Raw genomic sequence first — 22,673 nt, 5'->3', positions numbered from 1 at the left:
GATTTATGATCTCTCCATAACTTGATAGATGCCTTAAAGAGTTGATTGAGGCACAGAGAGGTTAAAAAATTTGTCCAGGGTCACCCAGATAGTAAGTCTCAGAGGTAGGATTTGAACCAATGGCTTATTGACACCAAGTTCAGCCTTCTATCTATTATACGACACTGCTTCTATGTAGTTATAGCATCTCAAAGGAAAAACAAAACATTCACTATTCTACAACTGGGGTATGTTTTAAATATGTTTTATTACTTTTCCTTTTGTCTTAGAAAGAATATGAAAACTGCATGCAATTCTAATTTCTTCAGACATTTAAATAGCGTATGATAACTTCGAGGTGTAATACTAGAAGAACATGATACACAGTTTGCCTAGAGTATATTTACAAAGGGAAAGGTAGTTTTGTTATTTTATTTTTAAAAGAGAGAGAGAATGGTACCATTAATCATGGAAGCATTACATTCACAATGACAGAGATTGTGTGATTCTGGTGTGTGGGAGAGGTCACAATCTTTGTATGTATATGTATTTGTGTTCTTGTGTGCATGCGCATATATAAAAAAAAAGTTTCCTTGAAGGATTTTTACTAGAAAGCTAGCAAACCTATTGTTTTGAAGCATAAAATAGTTAAGATTGAAGCAGTGTACTTTTCATATTCCCTTATGATGGGAGAAGAATCCAGCATCCTCCTTAGCCATGAATTTAGCTTGGGATTGTCTTCTGCTCCCTTCCCCCCACCCCCACCCCAACCTTATAATATGTGTAAGAATTAACTGGGGAATTTCCCTATCAACCAGGCTTTATTTCAACAAAGAACATATGCAAGAGTGATGCTCATTCCAGTCTACCAGCTGCTCTGGGCCCATTTTACATAGACACACACCAACACCTTAGCATGACAGGGTACATTGTAAGCCATGTGTCTTTTCCCCTCCGTGGAGGAGCCTCTGTGGAAAGTCACTAGGAAATCAGAAGTGGAAATCTTCCCCAAGGCTATGAATAATAGAGCACGAATATGGAATGCCACCACACAGATTATTTGTTCAGCTAATGAGCTTATAAAGCTCAGTTGCAATCATAGTGATGGATGAATGAATACAAAAAGACATTTAAAAAAAGAAAGCCATGGATTTCCCCAAATTCAGTAAAAAGCAGACACTCATGAGATCTGAAATGCAAGAGACAGTTAGGACACTTGGAAGCCTTTTGCCAATAGCTATAAAATGTAAAAACCGACCCTTGGTAAAAAGTGCTTTTGTAACAATATAGAATTTGTGTCTTATGACTGTGAGAAAGGTTTTTCTGTGGAGTCCTTTGCTCAAGTCTTCCAAAAATTTCTGAATTTTTCTTTAGGATTTTCTTATTTTACTCTTCATAGACCCTGGAAAGGAAAAACAGGTCTGTCAATGTACTGTCTGACCTTTAGATGGAGTACAGAAAGTCACATGAGACTTCAAGGGATGACCTCTATTATAGGACAGTGACAGATGCAGCTGCAGGAATGGGCTCTTTCTCTTCTTTCTTAACATTCAAACTGCCAGCATTGGCAAACCTTTACCGAGTTTGAGTGCTCAGAGGGCAAATTCAAGTTGTCTGTGAGCCCCCACATTACCGGAGAGAGCTGAGTGAGAAAGTGCTTGCTTTGGGGTGGCTGGACAGAGGGGTGGAGCATAAATGTCCTTGGGCACTGGGAAGAAAGGGAACAGAGCCCCTCCTCGAGTGCTGGCTCTGCACACATCTTTTTAGCCTATTAAAGATCTTGTCAACATATGAAATATGACTATAAAGGATTGCTGTTTTAACAGACATGCTGGAGTTTTGACCTTTGAATGATTCTTGACATGAATAGGCATTTAATAAGTGCTTACTTAGCTGATTAATTAATTCAATAGCCTTATAGATTATCTAGTCTAACTTCACTTACTTCCCATTTTACAGACCAGGAAGCTAAAGTCTAGAGAGGGAAAAGGACTTGTCTAAATGAATGTTGTCCCTTTCAAAGTAGTCCACTTGGAAACTTAGACACATATTTTTATGGTGTTGCAGTACTGCTTAGATTTTAGGCTCAAAGGATCTCACTAGGTATCTCAAAGGATACCTAGTGACATCTTTTTTGCAATGTATCAATGGGGTAAACCTTCCTTCCCTGAGAATGAAATGGATTATTGGAAGGAGACAGGTTGCATGAACAAAATGTGTGTGTGACCTATGCATATTAGTTTGAATTAAAGATGAGGTAGGTCTAGCTCCATTACTAAGGCAGGACAATTGAGCCTGTGCCCCAGAGCATCACAAATGAAAAGAAGTAAAATTTTAATACATGCAATGTTTTAGAAACTTTTGAATTTAACACTTAGTTAGCAAGGATAATTAATTAAAATGTGAGTTTCTGTAATAGGTAGGCATTTTTAGCAATGACCATCTGTGAGCTACTATATCAACTATATTCTTCCACTCAAGTGAATTTGCTGTAATTACTCTTTGATCCTGTAGTCCTGCTTGCCTAAGGATCAGAATGGCTAGTTATGGTTATTAAAAGACTTACATACATAGAGGCCCATATGGAGGAAGACAATGAATGGGCTCAAGAGCAAAGTCCCAGAGGGTAATTAATATGTGGCCCAAGCAATGACAGCAGTACTGGAATGAGTAGAAATGGCTTTGAAGTTGACAACACAGAGGTAGAGGGCCTGGTTCTGGTCTGTTTGTTCAGAGATTCAGTCACACGATTATAGAGTCAAAATAATAATCTAGGCCAAGGTAAGTAAGTAAGGCTTCTTTAGTGTCTCTAAATGGTTACTGCTATGGGCAAAACGAAGGGTATAATTTACAGAAACCCTAGCATTGTCAGCATTATAGACAAGGATGGAGAAAAAGAAATGCTGTTGTCTCTGAGGCTTCTATTTTTTTTTTTTGTAAAAATTTACAACAAAGCAGGTTTGATGGCAAGAAAGTATTTAGGTTAAGAAAACGCTTTTAATATTCAAATCATTCATGTAGAAAATTTTATTGACCTGTCTTGGAAAATTTTGAAAAATTTGACTTTTTCTCTTTCCTTCTATTGAAATGTCCTTCTTAATAGAAAGAGATAGAGAAAAAGAGGAGAGAGATAGAGAGAGGAGGAGAGAGGGGCAAAGACAGACATACAGAGGTGACAGAGGAAAAACATAAAGAAACAGAGAAGAGAGACAGAGACAGAGAGACAGAGAGAAGGAAGAAAGGAAGGAGGGAGGAATGGAGGGGGGAAAGAGAGAAGATACAGCTTTTAGAGGTTCTAGGTTTCAGTTGTTTTTCTTTAGGAAGGAAGGAAAGAAAATAAAAACATTGATGAAGCATCTTTTATGTGCTAATCACCATGCCAAGCATTTTGACAGTTATTTGATCCTCTCAACCACACTGGCAGGTAAGTGTTATGTTATCCCTATTGCTGTTGTTGCTGTTTGTCCTCCATTTCTGAGGAGGACCAATTGCTTAGTCAGATATCGCCCTATTATCGCTTAGGAAAATGAGGCAGTGAGGTTAAGTGACTTGCCCAGGAGTACACAGCTACTAGTATCTGAGACTGGATTTGAACTCAGATCTTGACTTTTCATTCATGTTTTCTCAAACTATGTGTGTATGTGCATATATCCATATATCTATCTAGAAACCATATATACAAATATATAATACATGTACATATATATACATCATATGTCTTTGCATTTATGTATGTATATGTATAAAATACACATATTATTAATATGAATATACACAATTCTTATCCTTATTGAGCTTCTCATAGGATCTTATGATTCCATGGGTTATATACACAAAAAACTGGAAAGGATCATAGTTCAACCCTTCATTTTACTGCTGAAGAAGCTGAGGCCCTAAGAAGTCAGGAGACTAGCCAATGGTTACATAGGCAGTATATGGAAAGACTGGGACATGAACCCAAGTCCTCCAACTTCACATCTAGCAGCCTTCCTATTGTACCACATTGTATAAAAGAAATGGCTAATTGCTTTACTTATAGAATTCTTATCTTTGTGAATAACTATGTTGAGTTGTTTTCAATCATATCTGACTGTAATCCCATTTAGACTTTCTTGGCAAAGATATACTTCCTTCTTCAGCTCTTTTGTTTTGTCTTTAACAAAAGAGGAAACTAAAGCCAGCAGGGTTAAGAGAGTCACTTAGCTAGTATGGGTCTGAGTCTGATTTGAATTTAGATCTTCCTGACTCCAACCCCAGTGCTCTATCCATTGTGCCACCTAGCTGCCCAGTCAAGTAATTGTTCTCAAGTATTCCTATGTGCCTCCTACTGGGGCAGGCACTCATCTTCATCTTCTCTTACTATTTTGGCCACAGTTGACACACCAGAAGATGAGAGTCAGAGCAGTAGTATGCAAAAAGTCTTAGACAGAGAGCTGACAGACCCAAGTTCTAATTTCCTCTGTCAACTTGTTTTCTCGTTTGTAAAATAAGAGTCTTAGTTCATGGTCTGCATATTTAATAAGGAATTGAATTAATGAGATCTTTGAGAGCTAGCATGGCGTAGGTAGGCATCAAGTATGTTTTCTGATAAATACTAGTTGTGTGATCTTTAGTGAATCATTGCACCTTTCAATTTCCCCAGATAACGGTGTCAGACTATAACTTAACTGCCATGTATGGAGAGTTTCCTCGCCAAAAGTTACCTCTATCAATGATATCACAAGTCTGGGTTCTCCTTCCCTTTCCCCAATGAAATCTTTGGACCAGATGGGTAGAGTGGGAAGAATATGGGGGAAAACCTTTCTGAAGACATCAAAGCGAACAGAAACATTCTTAGTTGTTCTTGCAAGTGACAAGAGAGGCTAATTTTTTTTTTTTGGTTTGTTTTGGCTGTTATGAGGATTGGGAGGAAGACAAACCATTTTCAAGACTTCTGCTGGCTTAGCCAGGGAAAGGCCCAGAAAAGAAATCTTTATTCCCATCAGATTTCCAGAAAATAAACTTGTACTGTTAGTCTTTGCTCTTTTGAGCGAATGCAGACTGGGCAGTTTTGAGGGAGGATATGTAGGTCTGGGTATTTGGGTACTGGCATTGTGCTCAAGGCTCTGACTTTGAGAATGATCTTCTGCTTATTGTGGGAGAACTCAGGCAGTCAGTCCCTTAGAGTCTAGACCAGGAATAAGCCTCAGGCCTCTGGACCCTATTGCAGGTAGGGGCAGAGTTGAGCATCGAGCTCTCCACTGGGGCAGTTTCATGCAGGTGGCTGAGTATAAAGGGCTCCAATGTGCAAGGAACATTTGTTCCACATGTGTCTAGTACACCTCCCTCTTCCCTCCTCTCTGCCTTCTAATTCCAGACTGGCCATTGCCATAGGTAAAGTAGACCCATGGGGTATGACTTGTGGTTAAATGCTGGAAAGACATTTAACCCTTCTAAGTCTTAGTTTCCTCATTTGCAAAATGGGAATACTGATATTTGTAGCATGTGCTTTACAGGGTTGCTTTGAGGCTTAAGTGAGATAATGCATATACAGTACTTTGTAATCATTAAAGTACTACATACATGTTAGTTCTGAGCACTTGGCACCACAAGCAATAGCGTTATTGTCACCTCTGATTTCTGAAGTCCCAACTTTACAGATTGTAGCATAATAGACTATCAGAACTGTCTACTGAGATAATACATGTATAATCCAGTGGAATTGCTTGTTAACTCTGGGAGGGGGGAAGTAAGAGGGAGGGAGACAACACAAGCCATGTAACCATGGGAAAAAGTTTTTAAAAAGTAAAATCTAACAACAACAACAAAGAACCATCTACTGACTCAAGTTCAATAGTTTCCCCTGTCATTTAAGGCTTTCTCTATACTAGTATCATGCTACCTTTTCCTGCCTTATCTCATATTACTCTTATCTATACTCTCTGTTCCAATCAGACTGGACCTGTCTTCTTTTTCCAGCCTCTATGCATTTGTTCATTCTGCTTCATATACCCGAATGTCCTGTTCCTTTTTTATCTGTTGAATTCTCCTTCAGACATGAATTGAGTCACTAAACTGCTATGAATCTTGGTTTTCTAGTCTAGAAAATAGGGAAAAGCATAGCACATACTTCTCAGGGTTGCTGTTGGGATCAAAAGCAATACTGTATCTAAAATACACTGATGAGGTTAAAGAGCCCTATAAAGATGAGCTACTATTACTTCCCATGAATCCTTGAAAGACCGACTCAAATACCACCTTCTCTAATGAAGATCTTTCTCTTTAGACTTTACATAGCACTTTCTTCTGCAACTTTCTAATGCACTGGATTATACATGTATTATCTCAGTAGACAATTCTGACACTCTATATATAATTTTGTTTATTTTTGAGTCATCCTCCTAGACTGGAAAGCAGAGACTCAGTTTAATTTAAATTTTATGTCTCCCTAGAAACTTAGCCTCATTCAGATGCTTCAAAAAATTCTACTCGTGAATGAATCAGCTAGTCCAGTTCCCTCAGTTTACAGATATGGAAATGGAGATGTCTACATTCACCCAGGGTTATTAAGGTCTTTAGATGCAAAACGACTCCCCCCTCCCCACCTGGGGCTCCTGCTCCAAACTTACCTGCGTTTCTCATTCCATGCATTGTACCACTTGATGAATCTCTTTGTGCTCTGGAGTTTGGGATGTAGGCAATGTTCTTGTCCCCGGTAACGTGACACGCTCTTGGTAGTGATGCTGTAATAGAGTTTGGAAAAGCAGCCTGTGTGAGAGGTTAGTCCTTTCTATTTACCCTCAGCACCTGCCTCAGGAGGACTAGGTCAGCCTCTGGGGAATGTTGAATAATGTGAGTTCATTCATTAAAATGTGTGAGCTGGCTACCAGCTCCATTGTCTTAGTGGAGCAGGAGGGGAAGTAGGCAAAGAATTGCAATGGGCCGGAGGCAGGCAGGGTACATCCAAGCTCTCCCTTCCAGTACAGTAAGGGGCATTGTGGGGATGGAAAATACATGTGGAAGGGACTTTGCTCTACATCTTCAGGACTTTAAAAAGTCTCAGGAAAGTCTGAAATGGCTGACTGGGTGGGTAAGCCATTATGACTGCAGAATTTTTTTATTCTATATAAGTATATAGTAGATGAGCATTTTTTTGATAAGCTTTGTATCAGCAAAGGTTTGGCTATAAATTCGAACCTGCCCAAGTCTCAAGGGAATTAGTCTGTAGTATGTATAAGCTCTGCACCTTATTGGAGGACCTCTCCCTTCATATCCCTTTTATGCTTACCTTTCCATAAGCATTTTTCCTGTAGCAGCTATGCAAATGGGTAAATATTCTATCTTGTAAGAAAATCTTTAGCTAATCACTAAATCACTGGCAGGCACCTAATTGAACATCTAGTACAAGATGATAATTAGTTAATAGTCTTTGTGGTCTTCTCCCTCACACTTCTTACCTCACCCCATCGAGGTACTTTTGTACCCTCATTCTCTTCCCCTCTACCTTCAACAATGTCTTACTTGGTACCTTACTGAAGGACTTGGGGAAAGCTATAAAAGTAATGCTGAATTTGAGTGGAAATTTTTGTAGGACTCCAGATTTACTCATCTCTAACCCAAAGAACAGGGTTTGAGTAATCACCCTGTAATGCTGAAACAATCCATGGTTCTAGTTCCTAAGGGCAACCACTGTCTTAGACAGTTATATGCAGGTGAGACCAACTTCAAGGAAATCTAGTAATGTTTATGAAAACTCAGTCTGGTACAAGAGAAAGGGCTGAGAAATTATCAACATTAAAAAAGACCTTTTTACTCCTTTAGAAAGTTCCTATTGGGAACATTTAAGATACAGCTCAATTTATAGAAATTAATTTACCTACAATTTCCCAGTGTTGCCTCTTTTGTTGAAATGGAGAAATGTCTGCATTAGGAGATATCAATGCAGAGGAAATCATAATGGTAATCATTAACTTCATAAAATAAATCCAAATGTGTTAGCTTGCCTAGGATTCTGCTTTAGTTGGGGGATCTAAAAGACTGGCTAGAATTGTGGTGAGAACTGCATTATATTTCCTTTTTTTAAATTCAAAACCTTCAAACTGTATTTTCTGAGAAGACCTTGGGGCTTATATTTGACCTAGTGCCAACAGGACACTCTTCAGTGTCAAAGGCTAAGTAGCAGACATATTCAATTATATTTCAAACTCTTCCACCTGTTAACAAAGGCGAAGGAGCAGTTGCTTCATTCATTTAATTCCATCTGACTTCTGAGAAGCCAAGAAGGTTTATAGGATTATACATGTAGATCTATATCGACCTAGAGACCAACCCCTTCATTTTACAGGTGAGGATTATTTTATTAAATTATTAAGTAACTTGTCCAAGGTCATCCAGACTCCATGCCTAGCCCTCTAATCCTTGTGCTATATAGCTAACTGAGGTTCAGAGGTACATGCTTCAGAGTTGGATGAAAGTCCACAAATCTAGAATGCTGGAGGTTTGTTCTGGCACTGCAACCTGCCTACCTACCAGCTGAGTGGCATCATCTTACTTCGGTTTCTGCATCAGTAAAATAGGAACAATATTAGCATCTGTAATATTTACCTTACTAGGTTATTATGAGGATAAAATTATATAGGTGGCTCAGATGAAAGAGTGCTGGACCTGGAGTCAGGAAGACCTGAGTTCAAATATGACCTCAGATACCCATCAGCTGTGTGATCCTAAGCAAGTCATTTATCTTCTGTTTGCCTTAATCCACAAGAGAAAGAAATGACAAGCCACTCACACAATGCTCTAACCAGCTCTCTAAGAACTGTATTTTTGCAGGAGTTTCCTCATATCAATGAAATTACAGTTCCAGGGACTATTCTGATTTTATATATACATATATATGTCCAAATGTATATATGTACATAAATGCACTTATATATATATATATATATATACATATATATATACATTTTGCTTTGTAGACTGTAAAATACTATAAAATGCCAGCCATTATTATTTTTCTTGGTACTGAGTATATTATTAGCATGAGACATTGTTTTTATCTATATTCATAATTATTAAAAGTATTAATTTGTATTTGTATTAAAGTAGAATCTCACCTCCTAAGTCTGGAGGTTTTAGAAATCAGTGTGAAGGTCATGAGGTTAATGAACATATTTCACAGAATATTTTACATGGAATAAAAATTATTTTGGTGGATTTAGGGAGTGTTCTCCAGGAGGGAAATTTGGTTCTAATACATAAACTCCTTCAGGAATAAGATTGTTTCCATTTTTTGGTCTTTGTATATCCCCAGGATTTTGCACAATATTTGGTACCTGATAAAATTTTGATAAATGGTCATTTAATTTAATTGATTGGATTGGAAACATTTTTAGCAGTTAGAAAACTCTCCATTCAGATCAGAATTCATGCATTATTCTTTAGACTAGTCATGTACAATGTATAGGACATGTAACAGAACTCAAAGATTATCTGCTCCAGTCCTGGGTTAGTGGGAGGAAATGAAGTACAGGTAGAAATCATAGGCTCATCCAATGATGACAGAGCTAGCCAGGACCCTATATATCATCTATTCCAACTCTAATTTTACAGAATAGAAAACTGAAGTCTAGAGAAACAGAGCGACTTCTTGTAAGTTACTGAGTTAGTGAATAACAGAGTTAGGATTTGAACTCATGTCTTTTAACTCAAGTGTTCTTTCTATTATACCTTAGAGAAAATTTTTGTCCTCAGACCTCAGTCCCAAGATTGTTGCCTAAATTAATTCCCACTGACCTTGGAACTCATATGGATGAATTAAGATCCAGAAACACAAAATATGATGTTCTTAGATCCCAATAATTTCAATGTGGTGGTGGAGAACAAGGAATTAGACACAATGCCACCATTATTATACTTTCTGACTTCACGTAAATCAACTATATATTGAACATCTGCCGGGTGCTTGGTATTGTGCTCAGCTTAGGGCATAAAGAGAAGTACAATAGAAGGTGTTTACCTTCAGCAGCTCACAGCTTTGGACAAGACTACCACACATGAAATAGCAGTGGACAAACAGAGCATGATAAATGATGTGATACACAGACGATGTGCTGTATGAGCAAGCTAAGAGGATGAGGGCTCACGTGGGATGAGGAGGTCAGGGGAGTCTGCATTTAAAATCAGCAAAAGTCCCGGACTTTACATTTAGTCACTATGTGATCCTGGGCAAGTTTCATTCCTTCCCTTGGCCTCAGATTCCTCTTCTGTCAAGTAAAGAGGATGGATTAGATGATTGCTAATGTCTAAGGAGGCAGCAGATGGTATAATGGATAGAGCCCAAGGACTGCAGTTAGAAAGACCTGAGTTCAAATTTGGTCTCAAATATTTACTAGCTGTATGAACCTGGGCAAATCACTTAGTTCTGTTTGCCTCAGTTTTCTGATCTATAAAATGAGCTGGAGAAAGAAATGGTAAACCACTCCAATATCTTTGCCAAGAAAATTCTAAATGAAGTCATGAGGAATCAGGCATGACTGAAATGACTGGACAATAACAAGAAAAGTCTAAGGTCCAGTTCTAAAATCAGTAATCTTAGCCTGAGTCCTAGAGGATGCTCAAAATTTGAATAGGTGGGGAGAATATTCTAGGCAAATGGAAACAACATGAACAAAGGGAATAAATAAGTTTTGTTCAGGGGAGAGTGAATAGATTATGCTGGGTTGGAGTAAAGAGTTTGTGTAAAGGAATGTGAGGAAACAAAGTTGATTCAGAAGATGGAGGACCAGATTATAGTAGTGGGATCAAAGGGACAGACTCCTAATGACCTATGTAGACACAAATAATATAATATTGAGTCCTGCTCTTGAAATAAAAGCTATTCTGGATAGTTTCATATATTCTGTTGAGAGTTTTAGCATTTATGAACAAATTGCTTTTTCACTCGTTGACTCATTTATATTTATATAGAGAGAATATGTTTATATTCTCTAGTTGTTTCTTCTGTGTTTATCTTGTATCCACGTCCAGAGCTTAAACTCTGCGGGCAGGGACATGAGCTTTCACTCTTACTCCTTTGTTGGTACTATGTATTTTGGTAGCCAATGACTTCAAATGTCGATAACAATATGAAAAGATTCAGATAATAAAATACTATTTCTTTCATTTCAGTGAGCCTTATCTCTCCTCTGATTGCTTGTGGGCAAGGACCAGGAGAACTGGACTTTAGGCTAGAAGACCTAGGTTTATATAAGGATTAGACCCGGATAAGATTTAGGACCTTAGAGAGCTCCTAGTCCACATTTTCCATTTTTCCCAGGAGAGTGATTTATCCAGGGTCACACAGCTAGTAAACAGCAGAGTTTGGATTCAAACAAGGTCCTAGGATTCCAGACCCAGAAATCTGTGCCCTACAGATATTATCCCAGCTTTGCCAGCTGTGCGACTTAGGGACAATTCTCTCAGGCAGTTTCCTGCATCTGTAAAATGAGAGGGTCGGATAAGATGATCTCTAGACTCTGGCATTTTGCAATCCTATAATTTCTTTTACTATTCACAGGGCCTAGTGCAGTATCAGGCACACAGAAATAAATATCTGCTGCATTTTTTCCTTGCACCAAAATGCTAGGAATGGAACTATTCTAGAGATTCCAATTTCCTTGCTGCCTCTTTCCCAGTTTTAGTTGGAGAAGTAGCATAGTATGTTGGAATGAGAATTGAACTTGAGAATTAGAACTAGATTTGAATCCTGGGTTAATTACAATGAGCAACTGGGTTTAATTCCCTGAGATTATTTCCTCATTTGCAAAAATAACAAAATGGGTACTATTGTAATCAGAGAACTTGTGAGGAAAATTTTAACTTCAAGTTGCTGTTAGTGCCTTTGATCATAACCCCAATAATTCTATAATTGGCTTTTAAGAATGATTGCTGCCAAATAATTCATTATGCTGTAGTTGGTCCCATGATGAGACTCCCTAGACTTAGTTAGGTTGGTTCTTGGAGAATAGGCCTACAGATATTCCTGGCCTATACTTGAAACCTTTCTAACATAGTTGGACATACTGGAGCTTGAGCTCCACTGATATAATCTTGGAGGACCCAAGAGCACTTCTAGGAGAAATCAAAGGGATGCTTTAAACAATGAGCATTAAGAGTAGAGAGAACTTCACAGGTCTGAGATTTGAAATCCTGCAAGTCTGCAAGAATTCAATTCTCTCTAAAAGAAATGTTTTTGTAAAATGTACTTATTCTCTTCCTTATAGAGTTGGGGTACTGGCCCCAAGAGTGACCTGGAAAGGTGTAATTAGATTTGCACTTGACTCTCATAGCCTTCCCTTGGAGGGCTTTTGATTCTCGTTGAGAAACTAAAACTTATCAACCATACTTCGAGGCTCTTGACTCCACTCTGATGTGAAGTGGATTTAACTCATCCCTTTCCTTGAATCTTTTGTATAATCCAAGGAGCAATGAGGAAATGAAAGTCAGTGTGTTATCACCCATACCCAATTAACTGGAGGTAAGGAAATATGTGTGTGTGTGTGTGTGTGTGTGTGTGTGTGTGTGTGTGTGTGTGTGTGTGTGTAAACTTTGGTTACTTGAATTTTTAGATTCATTTAGGCTTAGCCAGGAAACCTCTTTGTTGGATATTTCTCTAAAATTTATTAGGTCTTTTTCTTGCATAGGTAAGAGGAGTCTATTGAATTTGATTTACTCTTTTTTTTAGGATTGTGCCTTTTTTTCTGACTAGGCTGAAGGGTTATTATTCTGAACAGTAATATTTTCTGTCAAGGTTGTCTTTAGAAATTTGGTTTTTATATTAATCCCTTTCCTATAATCTTATATTGAAAGGAGAGTGCAGGAAATTGCAACAAAGGAAGCGGGCCCTTTAATCTCCCTCTAAATTTTGTTCATTCACTCATTTCTTCATTCATTTATCAAACTTTTTATTTAAGGACCATGCTGAGCAGGGCATTGTTTATGGAGGGTTCCTTTAAACTGAGATTCAATTGCATCTAATGCCCCAACTATTGGGCTTCTGAAGTATAAGCGAAAACATGAATATGGGCTTTCAAAAAATGATGACTAAATTTAGGAGCCTAGTAAAATAATGTTTCCATTGCAAAGGTGGCAGCACTTACAAGATTCCACCTTAAGTTGAATCCTTGGTTTGAAATTTTATGTTACCACATTTGAAGAATTTTTCTTATCCTCTAAGCTATTTGTTCTTTAGCCCCAATAAAAAACCCAGTTAGGAGTTTTGGGGGGCATCTTGTTTGGGTTGATATAAGGGTAAAGAGAGAGGTAGGGGTGGAGAGAAGTAGCCTAAGCAGGGCTATTTTTTGAGTTTCTCCCAAACTCACTAATATTTTGAGCCCCAGGTTGTGAATAGGTGTAATTATTTCAGAAGCCTTTTGGGGCCCATCAGGGACCTGGCTGAGCTGGTGCCTATCCAGACTGGGAATAAAATAGGACCTGTTCCTGGGGTGAAAGAAGGGGTGACTGATCAGTGGCAAATATTTGAGTTCTACTTTGCCAAGGACTCCCTTCTTGGCCAAGAGTTGACTAATGGAGAAATAGTTGTTTTGGCCTCAAGTGGTTAATTTGAAAGAGAAGAGCAAGGAAACTTTGTGTTCTTTCAGTCTGCCCCAGTTTTTAAAATATTTTCAGCATTCCCAACATGCACGGAGACAGCTCTATCGAATGTTATCCTGAGCAAGGGATTTTGCCACAGGACTTACAGATGCATTCCTTAGGGAAGCACATGTTTTGCAGGTGATTAATAGGAATCATTCTAAAAGTGAATTTGAATCTGTTAGAGAAAATAGAATTCCTCTGAAGATATTTTTCTGATATTAAAAAAAGGTCTCAGTGAAGACTTCTATGGAAAAGACTTCTATGATTAAAGGCAAAGTGAAGTAAGCAGAACAAGGAAAACAATATACATAAAGGTTATAACAATGGCAATGGAGAAAAAAATAACACAATCTCCCCCATGAAACTAAATGCTATGCAATTCTAAAAAAAGATGCTTTATCCTAAAGAAGAAGGCTATTTTTTAAAAAAGGAAACACATTTTTTTTTTGGTAGAGTAGAGGGACTAAGGTTGTGGAACAATGCATACAATGTCAGATTCCATTGATGGGTTGGTTAGTTTTGCTTAACAGCTCTCTCTTTCTTTGTTAAAAGGAATGGCTCTCCAGGAAGAGGAGGGAGATGATATATTTGGCAATGAAGGTGACATAAAGACAGAAATGTCAATATTTTAAAAATGTCTGCATGAAGGAAATGATATTCTAAAAATGAATTGTCGCATTTTCTTTTAATGCTCATTCAATCAGGTTCAAACTCAGAACATATTTTTGGCTTCAAGAAAAATAAACTCCATAGTCTTTTTCTTGGGAGCTTGTGTGTGTGTGTGATTTCCTACCTAGGGATCAAATATTTCAATCTTTTAACTTTCAAGGGTCCAATCCCATCTCTAGAAATATTGTTATGATGGTGGGTCCCTTAGAAAATGCAGTTCCTTTTAGCTGGTGTTGAAGCTTGTTTGAAATGCTGGTGCTTAACACACTTGCCTACAGTTTGTGCTTGGACTTGAGAATGAAAAGGCATGAAGCATGCTCTTACAGTCCAGACACACATAGACCTTGGGCACTGGGTTAGACAGAAATGAGGACAAGATAAAGTTGCAATGGCGAGACTCACATAACCATCTTCTCTTCACAGTGCGGGTACTTTGGTTTCATTTCCAGCTTCTTGACATCACTGTATCTTATCTTTGGTCCTTTCCTGGAGCATTTGCACTTTGACCCTGCAGAAGATTGCCTGGTAAGTTCGGAGTTTCTTACCTGAAAGATCTTAATACTGAGGCAGGCAACTCCACCAAATCATGAAGTTCAAGTTTGCAAGGAAAAGGATGAACATAGATTAGCCTCCCTCCCCGTCCCCCTTTCTTTCCTCTTCTTTGCCAGACTCATAGTCCAGAGACAGTCTCTGGAACCCGTGAGAAATTAAGGTACAAAACTTGGTCGAAGTCACTCCTCTCCTCGGAAGCCTGCATTTAGATCACCTGAAATTCACATTTTCCTTTTTTCTAATCCTCCCATATTTATTTCAACCCCAGAATGAAGGCAAGGTAAGCAAGCAACAGGGTACATCGGCTGTCGTCACCATCAACTGCCCCAGCCCAAACTCGGTCTCTTCCAGTAAATACAAACCCTTACTCTGCCCAAGGCTCATAGACGGCCAGTCGAGGTGTGTTTGCGTGCATGTGTGTGTGTGTGTGTGTGTGTGTGTGTGTCCTAAACCAGGGTGCTTTCGACTTGTTCGCAGGACTTACCCTCCGCCCCGACACAGCACAGCACAAGGAGCAGCAGGAGCAGCAGTCCTGTCAAGAGCTTCATGGCTAGAGCTCAGGTGTCTCTAGGGAGCTGGGAAAATCTCGCTGCCCGTTTGGCTTCCTTGCGGCCGCCTGCTCCAGAGCGCTCTGGCGGTCAGCTCTGACGAGAGTTGGAAGTCTCCGGTGCTCAGTTTCGGCTTCTGCCTATCTGCTCGGTGCGCTCTCACTAGCTCTCAGTTCTTCGGATCTTTGCTCTCCTCCTCTTTTAAAACAGCTCTCGCTGCCCTCACAGCGAACTCATTAATATGCAGAACAACTCTGACTCACTGCAATTTCTCAACACGGTTGCGGAGGGGGTGTAGGGGTGGGGGTGGGGTGGGGGCCGGCGGGGAGGGAGGAGACCTTCCTAGTCCTGTCAGATCACAGTGACTGTGGTGGGTCCAGAATACAAACGGCCCCCGAATCATCTCATTTCTCAGTCACCTCCTTCCTTTTTTGGGGAGGGAGAGCTCATTTTTAGTGGGTATGGGAGATCACGGCCTGAAGTCAGAGGTTTAACTTTGTGTCAAAGTGACTGCCGCGTTTACACTGACCGTGCTTGAGGCTGTTTAGTTGGGAAATGACTGGGACTTTGAAAATAGTTAACTCCAGTTGACCCAGGCTGTGAGTCAAGTGCTTAGTCAATTTGGGGGAGGGTGAGGGAATGACCACTCAAAATATAGATTTGTCTGAGGGCTGCATAAGGGTAGAAAGCTAGCGTGATATAGTGGGAAGGAGCAATATCAGACGTGGAGTCCTAGGAGCTGCGTTCAAATCCCTCTCTGCCTCTTTTTACTTTGCCATTTTAAGGAAGTCACTTTCATGAAGTTTGGAGGAGATGACCCTTAAGGTGTCTTCCAGTTTTAAACATTATCAACGTACTCCCTGCTCCCCCCCTCCCCCATTGTAAATTTGAGGGTTCTGAGTATACTCCTTTCCCTTTTTCTTTTCTCCTGGCGAAGTGATGACCTTGGAGCTATATTGTTGGAAAGAGGGATCCAAGAGCTGAGTACGATTTGGACCTACGGTGAGGATGAGAGGATCTTTCAGCCCTGAGTAAGGACAAGTAAGGTTACTGTAGCTTGGTCTAAGCAAGAGGCAAGTATGCTTATCTCTCCTCAGTCATACAAACACATCTGTTCTAAGTGGGTGCATATTATAGAAATAACGTACATGCCTTCTTAAAGACAAAGTACTGGCTTCGGCAGAGGGTACTCAAAACTGCTTCCTGACTTGGTTCTTGGGAAAGAAGCACATTGAGTTCTGAAAAGGACTATAGAGACCATCTAGTCCAATTTTATTTATTTTGCAGATGAGGGAAATGACAACAATAGAGGTTAACCAACTTGCACGCTAACATAGGTTAGTGAGTGGCAGAGCAGAGATTCAAGCTAAGTTCTTTTGGCCGGAAACCTAGCATTCTATCTATTGAATCCAAAGGGACACATAGATAGACACATAGACACACATGTAATGCTACAAAGCACCTTTGAGCTCATAATTAGGCCAATATCCTCATTTTACAGAGGAGGAAACTGAATCACAACGAGTGGAAAGAACTTGCCAGAAGTTACATAGCAAATTAGTTTCAGAGTCAGGATTAGATGCAAGGTTTCAACTCCCAACCAGGTGTGCTGCTATATTCCCTGCACCCCTGTTGGGGAGAGGCATTTCAAAAAGCAGAAGTGAACTGAAATGTGGGTTTAGACATTATGATGAGCCTGAGATTATTTACCAATGATGTTTGTAAAATCACATTTATATGTGATCCTGTGAAACTGGGTAGTGATAGCCACATATGTTAGATGACAGAATCTGGACTCCACAAAATTTCAGAAAAGCTAGAAAGGTGGACTAAATCTAACAAAAATGAAATTTATCAAGATTAAATGAAAGATTCTACATCTGGATGAAAAATAAAAAATCAATGGAACAAAGATAAGAAGGGCGGATCTGACTACAAAGATTTATGGTAAGGTATAATGGGAAGTAAACAAGTCTTTATTAAGTTCCTCCTTTTGTGCCAAATACTCCTTTGAGGTATGTGCTATCATTATTCCTGTCTTACAGTTGAGAAAACTGAGGCAGGTAGGCTAAGTGACAAAGATAAGCTTTAGAGGTGGGATTTGAACTCAGATCTTTCTGGCTCCAGATATATACTTCTTTACATACTTCAATACCTGGCAGTTTCTAAAAAGAGTAGAAAGAACTCCAAAAATTCTTCCTGAATTTAATCTAATAGGATGTGAGTATTAATCCTACCTATGCTATTTATTACTAGTGTGACCTTGGGCAAATCAATTATCCTTTCTGGACCTCAGTTTCTTCATTTGTAAAGTGAGGGAGATGGATTAAATGACCACTGAAGTCTTCCAGGTCTAGAGCTAGGATCTATTCTCCTAATAGTATTTTCTTGAGGAACCAGAAGTTCTGAGGAGTTAAATGAATTGCCCCATCTCATACAATTAATAAACATCAAAGGATTCAACTACAGCTTTCTTGACTCCATGCTTTGTCTACTGTGCAGCACAGCCTCTCTCTCTCTCTCTCTCTCTCTCTCTCTCTCTCTCTCTCTCTCTCTCTCTCTCTCTCTCTCTCTCTCTCTCTCTCCAGGGGCATAGGTGTTAAGTAGCTTGGCAGAAATAATCCTGCCGTATTTTGTTCTGCTTAGACCTTAGCTGGAGTTTGTTTCTAAATGCTAAGCTTTAGGAAGTTCATTGAGCACTAGAATATGTCCAGAGGGTGGCAACTTGGATGGTATGGCAGCTGAATACCATGCCATTGGAGGCACAGGTGGGAGAAGCCAGACTGTCTGACCTTGACAAGAGCACTTAAGAGAGGAGCTTCATAACTTCCTTAGAAGGATTTGAAATATTGGTATGTTAAATAGGAATTTGATTTGCTCTGATCAGTCACAGCGAGCAGAACTCTGAACAGTGAGTAAGTTTCAGAAAGGCAGATAGTTTCAGTCTAAGAGAAAACTTACCAACAATTAGAATAGATGGGCTGCCTATGTTGCAAATGATTTTTCCTTCATTTTAGGTCATTTCCCCAATTCTTTTTAAAAATCAAATTTATTTATTTGTTTTATTGTCAAGCATTTGTTAATTTTTCCCCTCTCCAACCTTCTTTCCCTATCCCTTCCCTCCAACCCTCATGGGATGGACTTCAGTGTTGCTTTAATGTATTGAAGCATTTTTTTCATGTGAGCAATACAACATGCAAAATAATTATGTATGTATAAGTTATATCCAAGATATATTGGATAGAAGCAAAAGAGGGAAGGCACTAGAATTAGCAGGGGTCAGGAAAGGTTTCCTGTAGAAGATGGAATTTTAGAGGGGAATTGAGGAAAGTCAAATAAGTCAGGAGATGGAGTTGAGGAGGGAGAGTGTTCTATGTATTTGGGATACCAAGAGAAAATGTCCAGAGATGGAACTAGACGTTTAGTTAGAGGAATATCATGGAGGTCAGTGTCATCTTAAATAACCAAAATTATTCATTTTATCTTATATGATCCTCTGAATAGCTTTTTTTAGTCATGAACTCTTCCCAGATCTGAAAGGCAATTCTCTTCCTTGCTTTTCTAATTTGTTTACAACATGACCTCTTATTTCTAAATCATATATTCATTTGACCATAGTTATCTAGAGTGAGGTGTTGGTTTATACCTGCTTTTTAACAGACTGCTTTTCAATTTTTCCAGGTGTCTTTGTCATAGTAAGTTTTCCTCTGTCTTAATTTCTCTCTGTCTCCTTCCTTTTCCTCATCTATCCCTTCCCCACCTCTCCTTTCTTTCTTTCACTAGTACCACATTGTTTTTAATGATTACTAGTAGAGTTTGAGTTCTGGTACTGATAGATCCCATTTCTTTTCCACTTTTTTTTTACATTATTACCCTTGAGATTCTCAACCTTTTGTTTTTCCATATGAATTTCATTATTATTTTCTCTGGATCTAGAAAATATTCATTTGGTATTGTTACAGCACAGAATAAGTAAATTAATTTATATAGTATTGTCATTTTATTTTTATTATATTGGCTCTTTCCACTTTGAGAGAAGAATGTTTCTCCATTTATTTGGGTCTGTTTTTATTTCTACAGAATATTTTGTATTTCTATTTGTATAGTTTTGGGTGTGTCATGGTAAATCGAGTCTCAAATATTTTATGTATTCTTTTGTTATTTTGAATGGAATTTCTTTCTGCCTCTCCCTGCTGTTCTTTGTTAGTAATGAGCAAAGCTGATGATTTATTTTATGTCCTGGAACTTTGATGAATTTATTGTTTCAATTATTTTTTGATTAAATCTCTAGGGCTTTCTAAGTATGTCATCAGCCAACAATTCTACACATCAATTTCTTTTTCTTTTCTTATTGCTATAGCTAACATTTCTGGCCCTATAGTAAAAAGTAGTATTGACAATGGAAAGTGGTAAACATGTATATATACATATATATATATATATATGCATACATACATATATACATACATCTCTAGCTTTCTACCTACCTGTCTGTCTGCCTTTCTCTCAAAATATATCACCTGCAATGAGCCAGGCACTGTGCTAAGTGCTTTTTACAAACATTATTTCAGGGTGCAGCTGAATAGTTCAGTGGATTGAGAGCCAGGCCTAGAGATGGGAGAGTTCCTAGATTCAAATCTGGCCTCAGACATTTCCTAGCTGTGTGACCCTGGGCAAGTCACTTAACCTCCATTGTCTAGCTCTTACCACTCTTTTGCCTTGGAAACAATATATAGTGTTGATTTTAAAGTGGAAGGTAAGGGCTATTAAAAAATAACAACAACAAAACAACCGCCCCCCCCAATATTATTTCATTTGATCTTAACAACAATCTTCAGAGGTAGGTACTGTTTTCATCCCTATTTTACAGTTGAGAAGACTGAGGCAAAGAGAAGTTAAAATGATGTTCTCAAGGTCATAGAGGTAGTAAATTTCTGAGACCATAGTATTACTCAGCTTTGCCTGATTTTAGGACTAGTAAACTATCTTTTCCACTATTTGCCTCTAAGGCAAATCAATGGACAACTGCTATATTTTTGATCTTATTAAGATTATATTTTATCCTCGTTATTCATAATTTTGACTCTTGGCTTTAGTTATATATTCTTTATAATTCTTATTCCTATGTTTTTTAAAACTAGAAATAGGTGTTGTTATTTCACCAAAAGCTTTTTCTTTATCTATTGATATAATAATATGAACTCTGTTTTTTCTTATTAATATGGTCAATTATGTTTATAATTTCCCTAAAATTGAAACCAATGCTTAGTATAAAGCTAACTGGCTTTTAGTGTATAATTTGAATGACATATTACTCTCCCCTTTTGTTTAACATTGAATTAAAATTTTTTCATCTTAGAGATATTGATCTTTAATTTATTCTCTCTGTTTTGACTCTTCTAAGTTAAGATATCAAGATTATATTTATGTCATAGAAGGAATTTTGTTGGATTCTTTCATTTACTATTTTTGCACAGTAGAAATTCTTTTTTGAATGTTTGATAGGATTCACTTGTGACTTCACGTGGCTATGGATTTTTTTCTTTGCAAATTTATTGGTTATTAAATTTCTTTTTATGAAATGGATCTTTAAAAAATTCTCTAATTATTCCATTAACCTGGATATTTTATATTTGTGTAAATACTCATTTATTTTATTTATTTTGTTGGCATATAGTTGGGAAAAATAGTTTCAAATACAGCCCTAATTTCTTCATTCATTTTGAAATAACCATTTTCATTTCTCATTCTGGAAATTTGATTTCCTTCTCTCTTAAAAAAACCCCAAATTATCTAATTTAAAAATCTATTTTGTTGTTTTTATAAAAATCTCAGCTCCTAGTTTTACTTACTAATTTTTTGCTTTAAATTTTGTTAATCTCTCCTTTGATTTTTAGGATTTTTACTTTGAGTTTTAAATTCTTTTTTAGTTTTTGAAAAATTACTTACATTTCCAGTTTTTTATACTGTTCTTTCTTTTTTCCCCTTTTGGTGAAAGTGTTTAGAGAAATAAAATATCCTCTCTAAGACTTCGTTGGCTGCATTTCACAAATTTGGTATGTTATCCATATTATTGTCATTATCTTTAATGAAATTATCTCCAGTTTGATTTGTTCTCTCACTGATTAGTTCTTTAGTATTAGATTACTTAGTTCCTAGCTATTTCCAAATTCTTTTTTCAATAAATTCTTATCAAAGAGAATTTTTTATTACATTATAACCAGTGAAGGATTTGTTTAACATTATGATATTTTTTGCATTTATTTATAAGGATTTTATGCCTGAGTACATGGTCAATTTTTGTAAAAGTGTCATTTACAGCTGATAAATATGCATATTCCATCCTTTTTCCATTCATTAAACATCAGAGATCTGAGAATCTGAAAATTAGATATCAGAGATATCTAATTTTCCTAAAATTGCATTCAGGTCCTTAAACTTCTTTCTTGTTTATTTCTTGGTTAAATTTGTGTAGATCTGAAAAGGTTACATTGAGATCCCACATTATCATAGTCTTACTATATATTTCTCCCTGTATCTCAATTAATTTTTTTCCCCTCAAGTATGTAGAAGCTGTATTATGCAGTGTATTTAGGCTAAGGATTGATATCAATTTATTATTTATGGTACCTTTTAGCAAAATGTAGTTTCCCTGCTTTTTTCTTTTAATTAGCTCCATTACTTTCACCATATATGAGATTATGATGGCAACTTCTACTTTTGAAAATGTAACTGAAGTTAGATTTTGCTCCAGACTCTTATTTTAACTTTGCATAAGTCTTTATATTTCAAGTGTGTTTCTTATAAACAACATAGTGATTTTCTTTTCTAATCCATTCTTTTGTCCTCTTCCATTTTATAGTTAAACAAATCCCATTTATATTCTCATTTACAATCATTAATTCTTTTTTTTAAATATATTTTATTTGATCATTTCCAAGCATTATTCATTAAAGACATAGATCATTTTCTTTTCCTCCCCCCCCACCCCCCATAGCCGACGCGTAAGTCCACTGGGCATTAGATGTTTTCTTGATTTGAACCCATTGCTTTGTTGATAGTACTTGCATTACAGTGTTCATTTAGAGTCTATCCTCTGTCATGTCCCCTCAACCTCTGTATTCAGGCAGTTGCTTTTTCTCGGTGTTTCCACTTCCATAGTTTCTCCTTTGCTTATGAATGGTGTTTTTTTCTCCTGGATCCCTGCAAGTTGTTCAGGGACATTACACCGCCACTAATGGAGAAGTCCATTACGTTCGATTATACCACAGTGTATTAGTCTCTGTGTACAATGTTCTCCTAGTTCTGCTCCTC

General features: G+C 37.7%; 1 protein-coding gene across 1 annotated transcript; it reads right to left on the bottom strand.

Moving 5' to 3' along the window:
• Nucleotides 1–228: 228 nt before the first annotated feature.
• CXCL14 (C-X-C motif chemokine ligand 14) lies at nt 229–15,867 on the bottom strand. Its single transcript, XM_007473357.3, has 4 exons — nt 15,296–15,867; nt 14,662–14,767; nt 6,588–6,701; nt 229–1,381 (listed from the first exon to the last, which is right to left on the bottom strand). Exons 1-4 carry the CDS (start codon nt 15,357–15,359, stop codon nt 1,366–1,368), a joined length of 300 nt encoding a protein of 99 aa, XP_007473419.1. The 5' UTR covers nt 15,360–15,867; the 3' UTR covers nt 229–1,365.
• Nucleotides 15,868–22,673: the final 6,806 nt, after the last annotated feature.

This window comes from Monodelphis domestica, chromosome 1 (genome assembly GCF_027887165.1).
Source record: "Monodelphis domestica isolate mMonDom1 chromosome 1, mMonDom1.pri, whole genome shotgun sequence".
In the NCBI taxonomy this organism is placed as follows: Eukaryota; Metazoa; Chordata; class Mammalia; order Didelphimorphia; family Didelphidae; genus Monodelphis; species Monodelphis domestica.
The sequence above is the reverse complement of the archived record's forward strand: the minus strand, read 5'-3'. Positions and strand labels throughout refer to the sequence as shown.

Coding starts and splice junctions, on each gene's coding strand:
- CXCL14 (XM_007473357.3), bottom strand. CDS start 15,359: ATGAAGCTCTTGACAGGACTGCTGCTCCTGCTGCTCCTTGTGCTGTGC. Junction 14,768..15,295: donor GTGCTGTGTCGGGGCGGAGG/GTAAGTCCTGCG, acceptor AATCTTCTGCAG/GGTCAAAGTGCAAATGCTCC. Junction 6,702..14,661: donor TGTGAAGAGAAGATGGTTAT/GTGAGTCTCGCC, acceptor ACTCTATTACAG/CATCACTACCAAGAGCGTGT.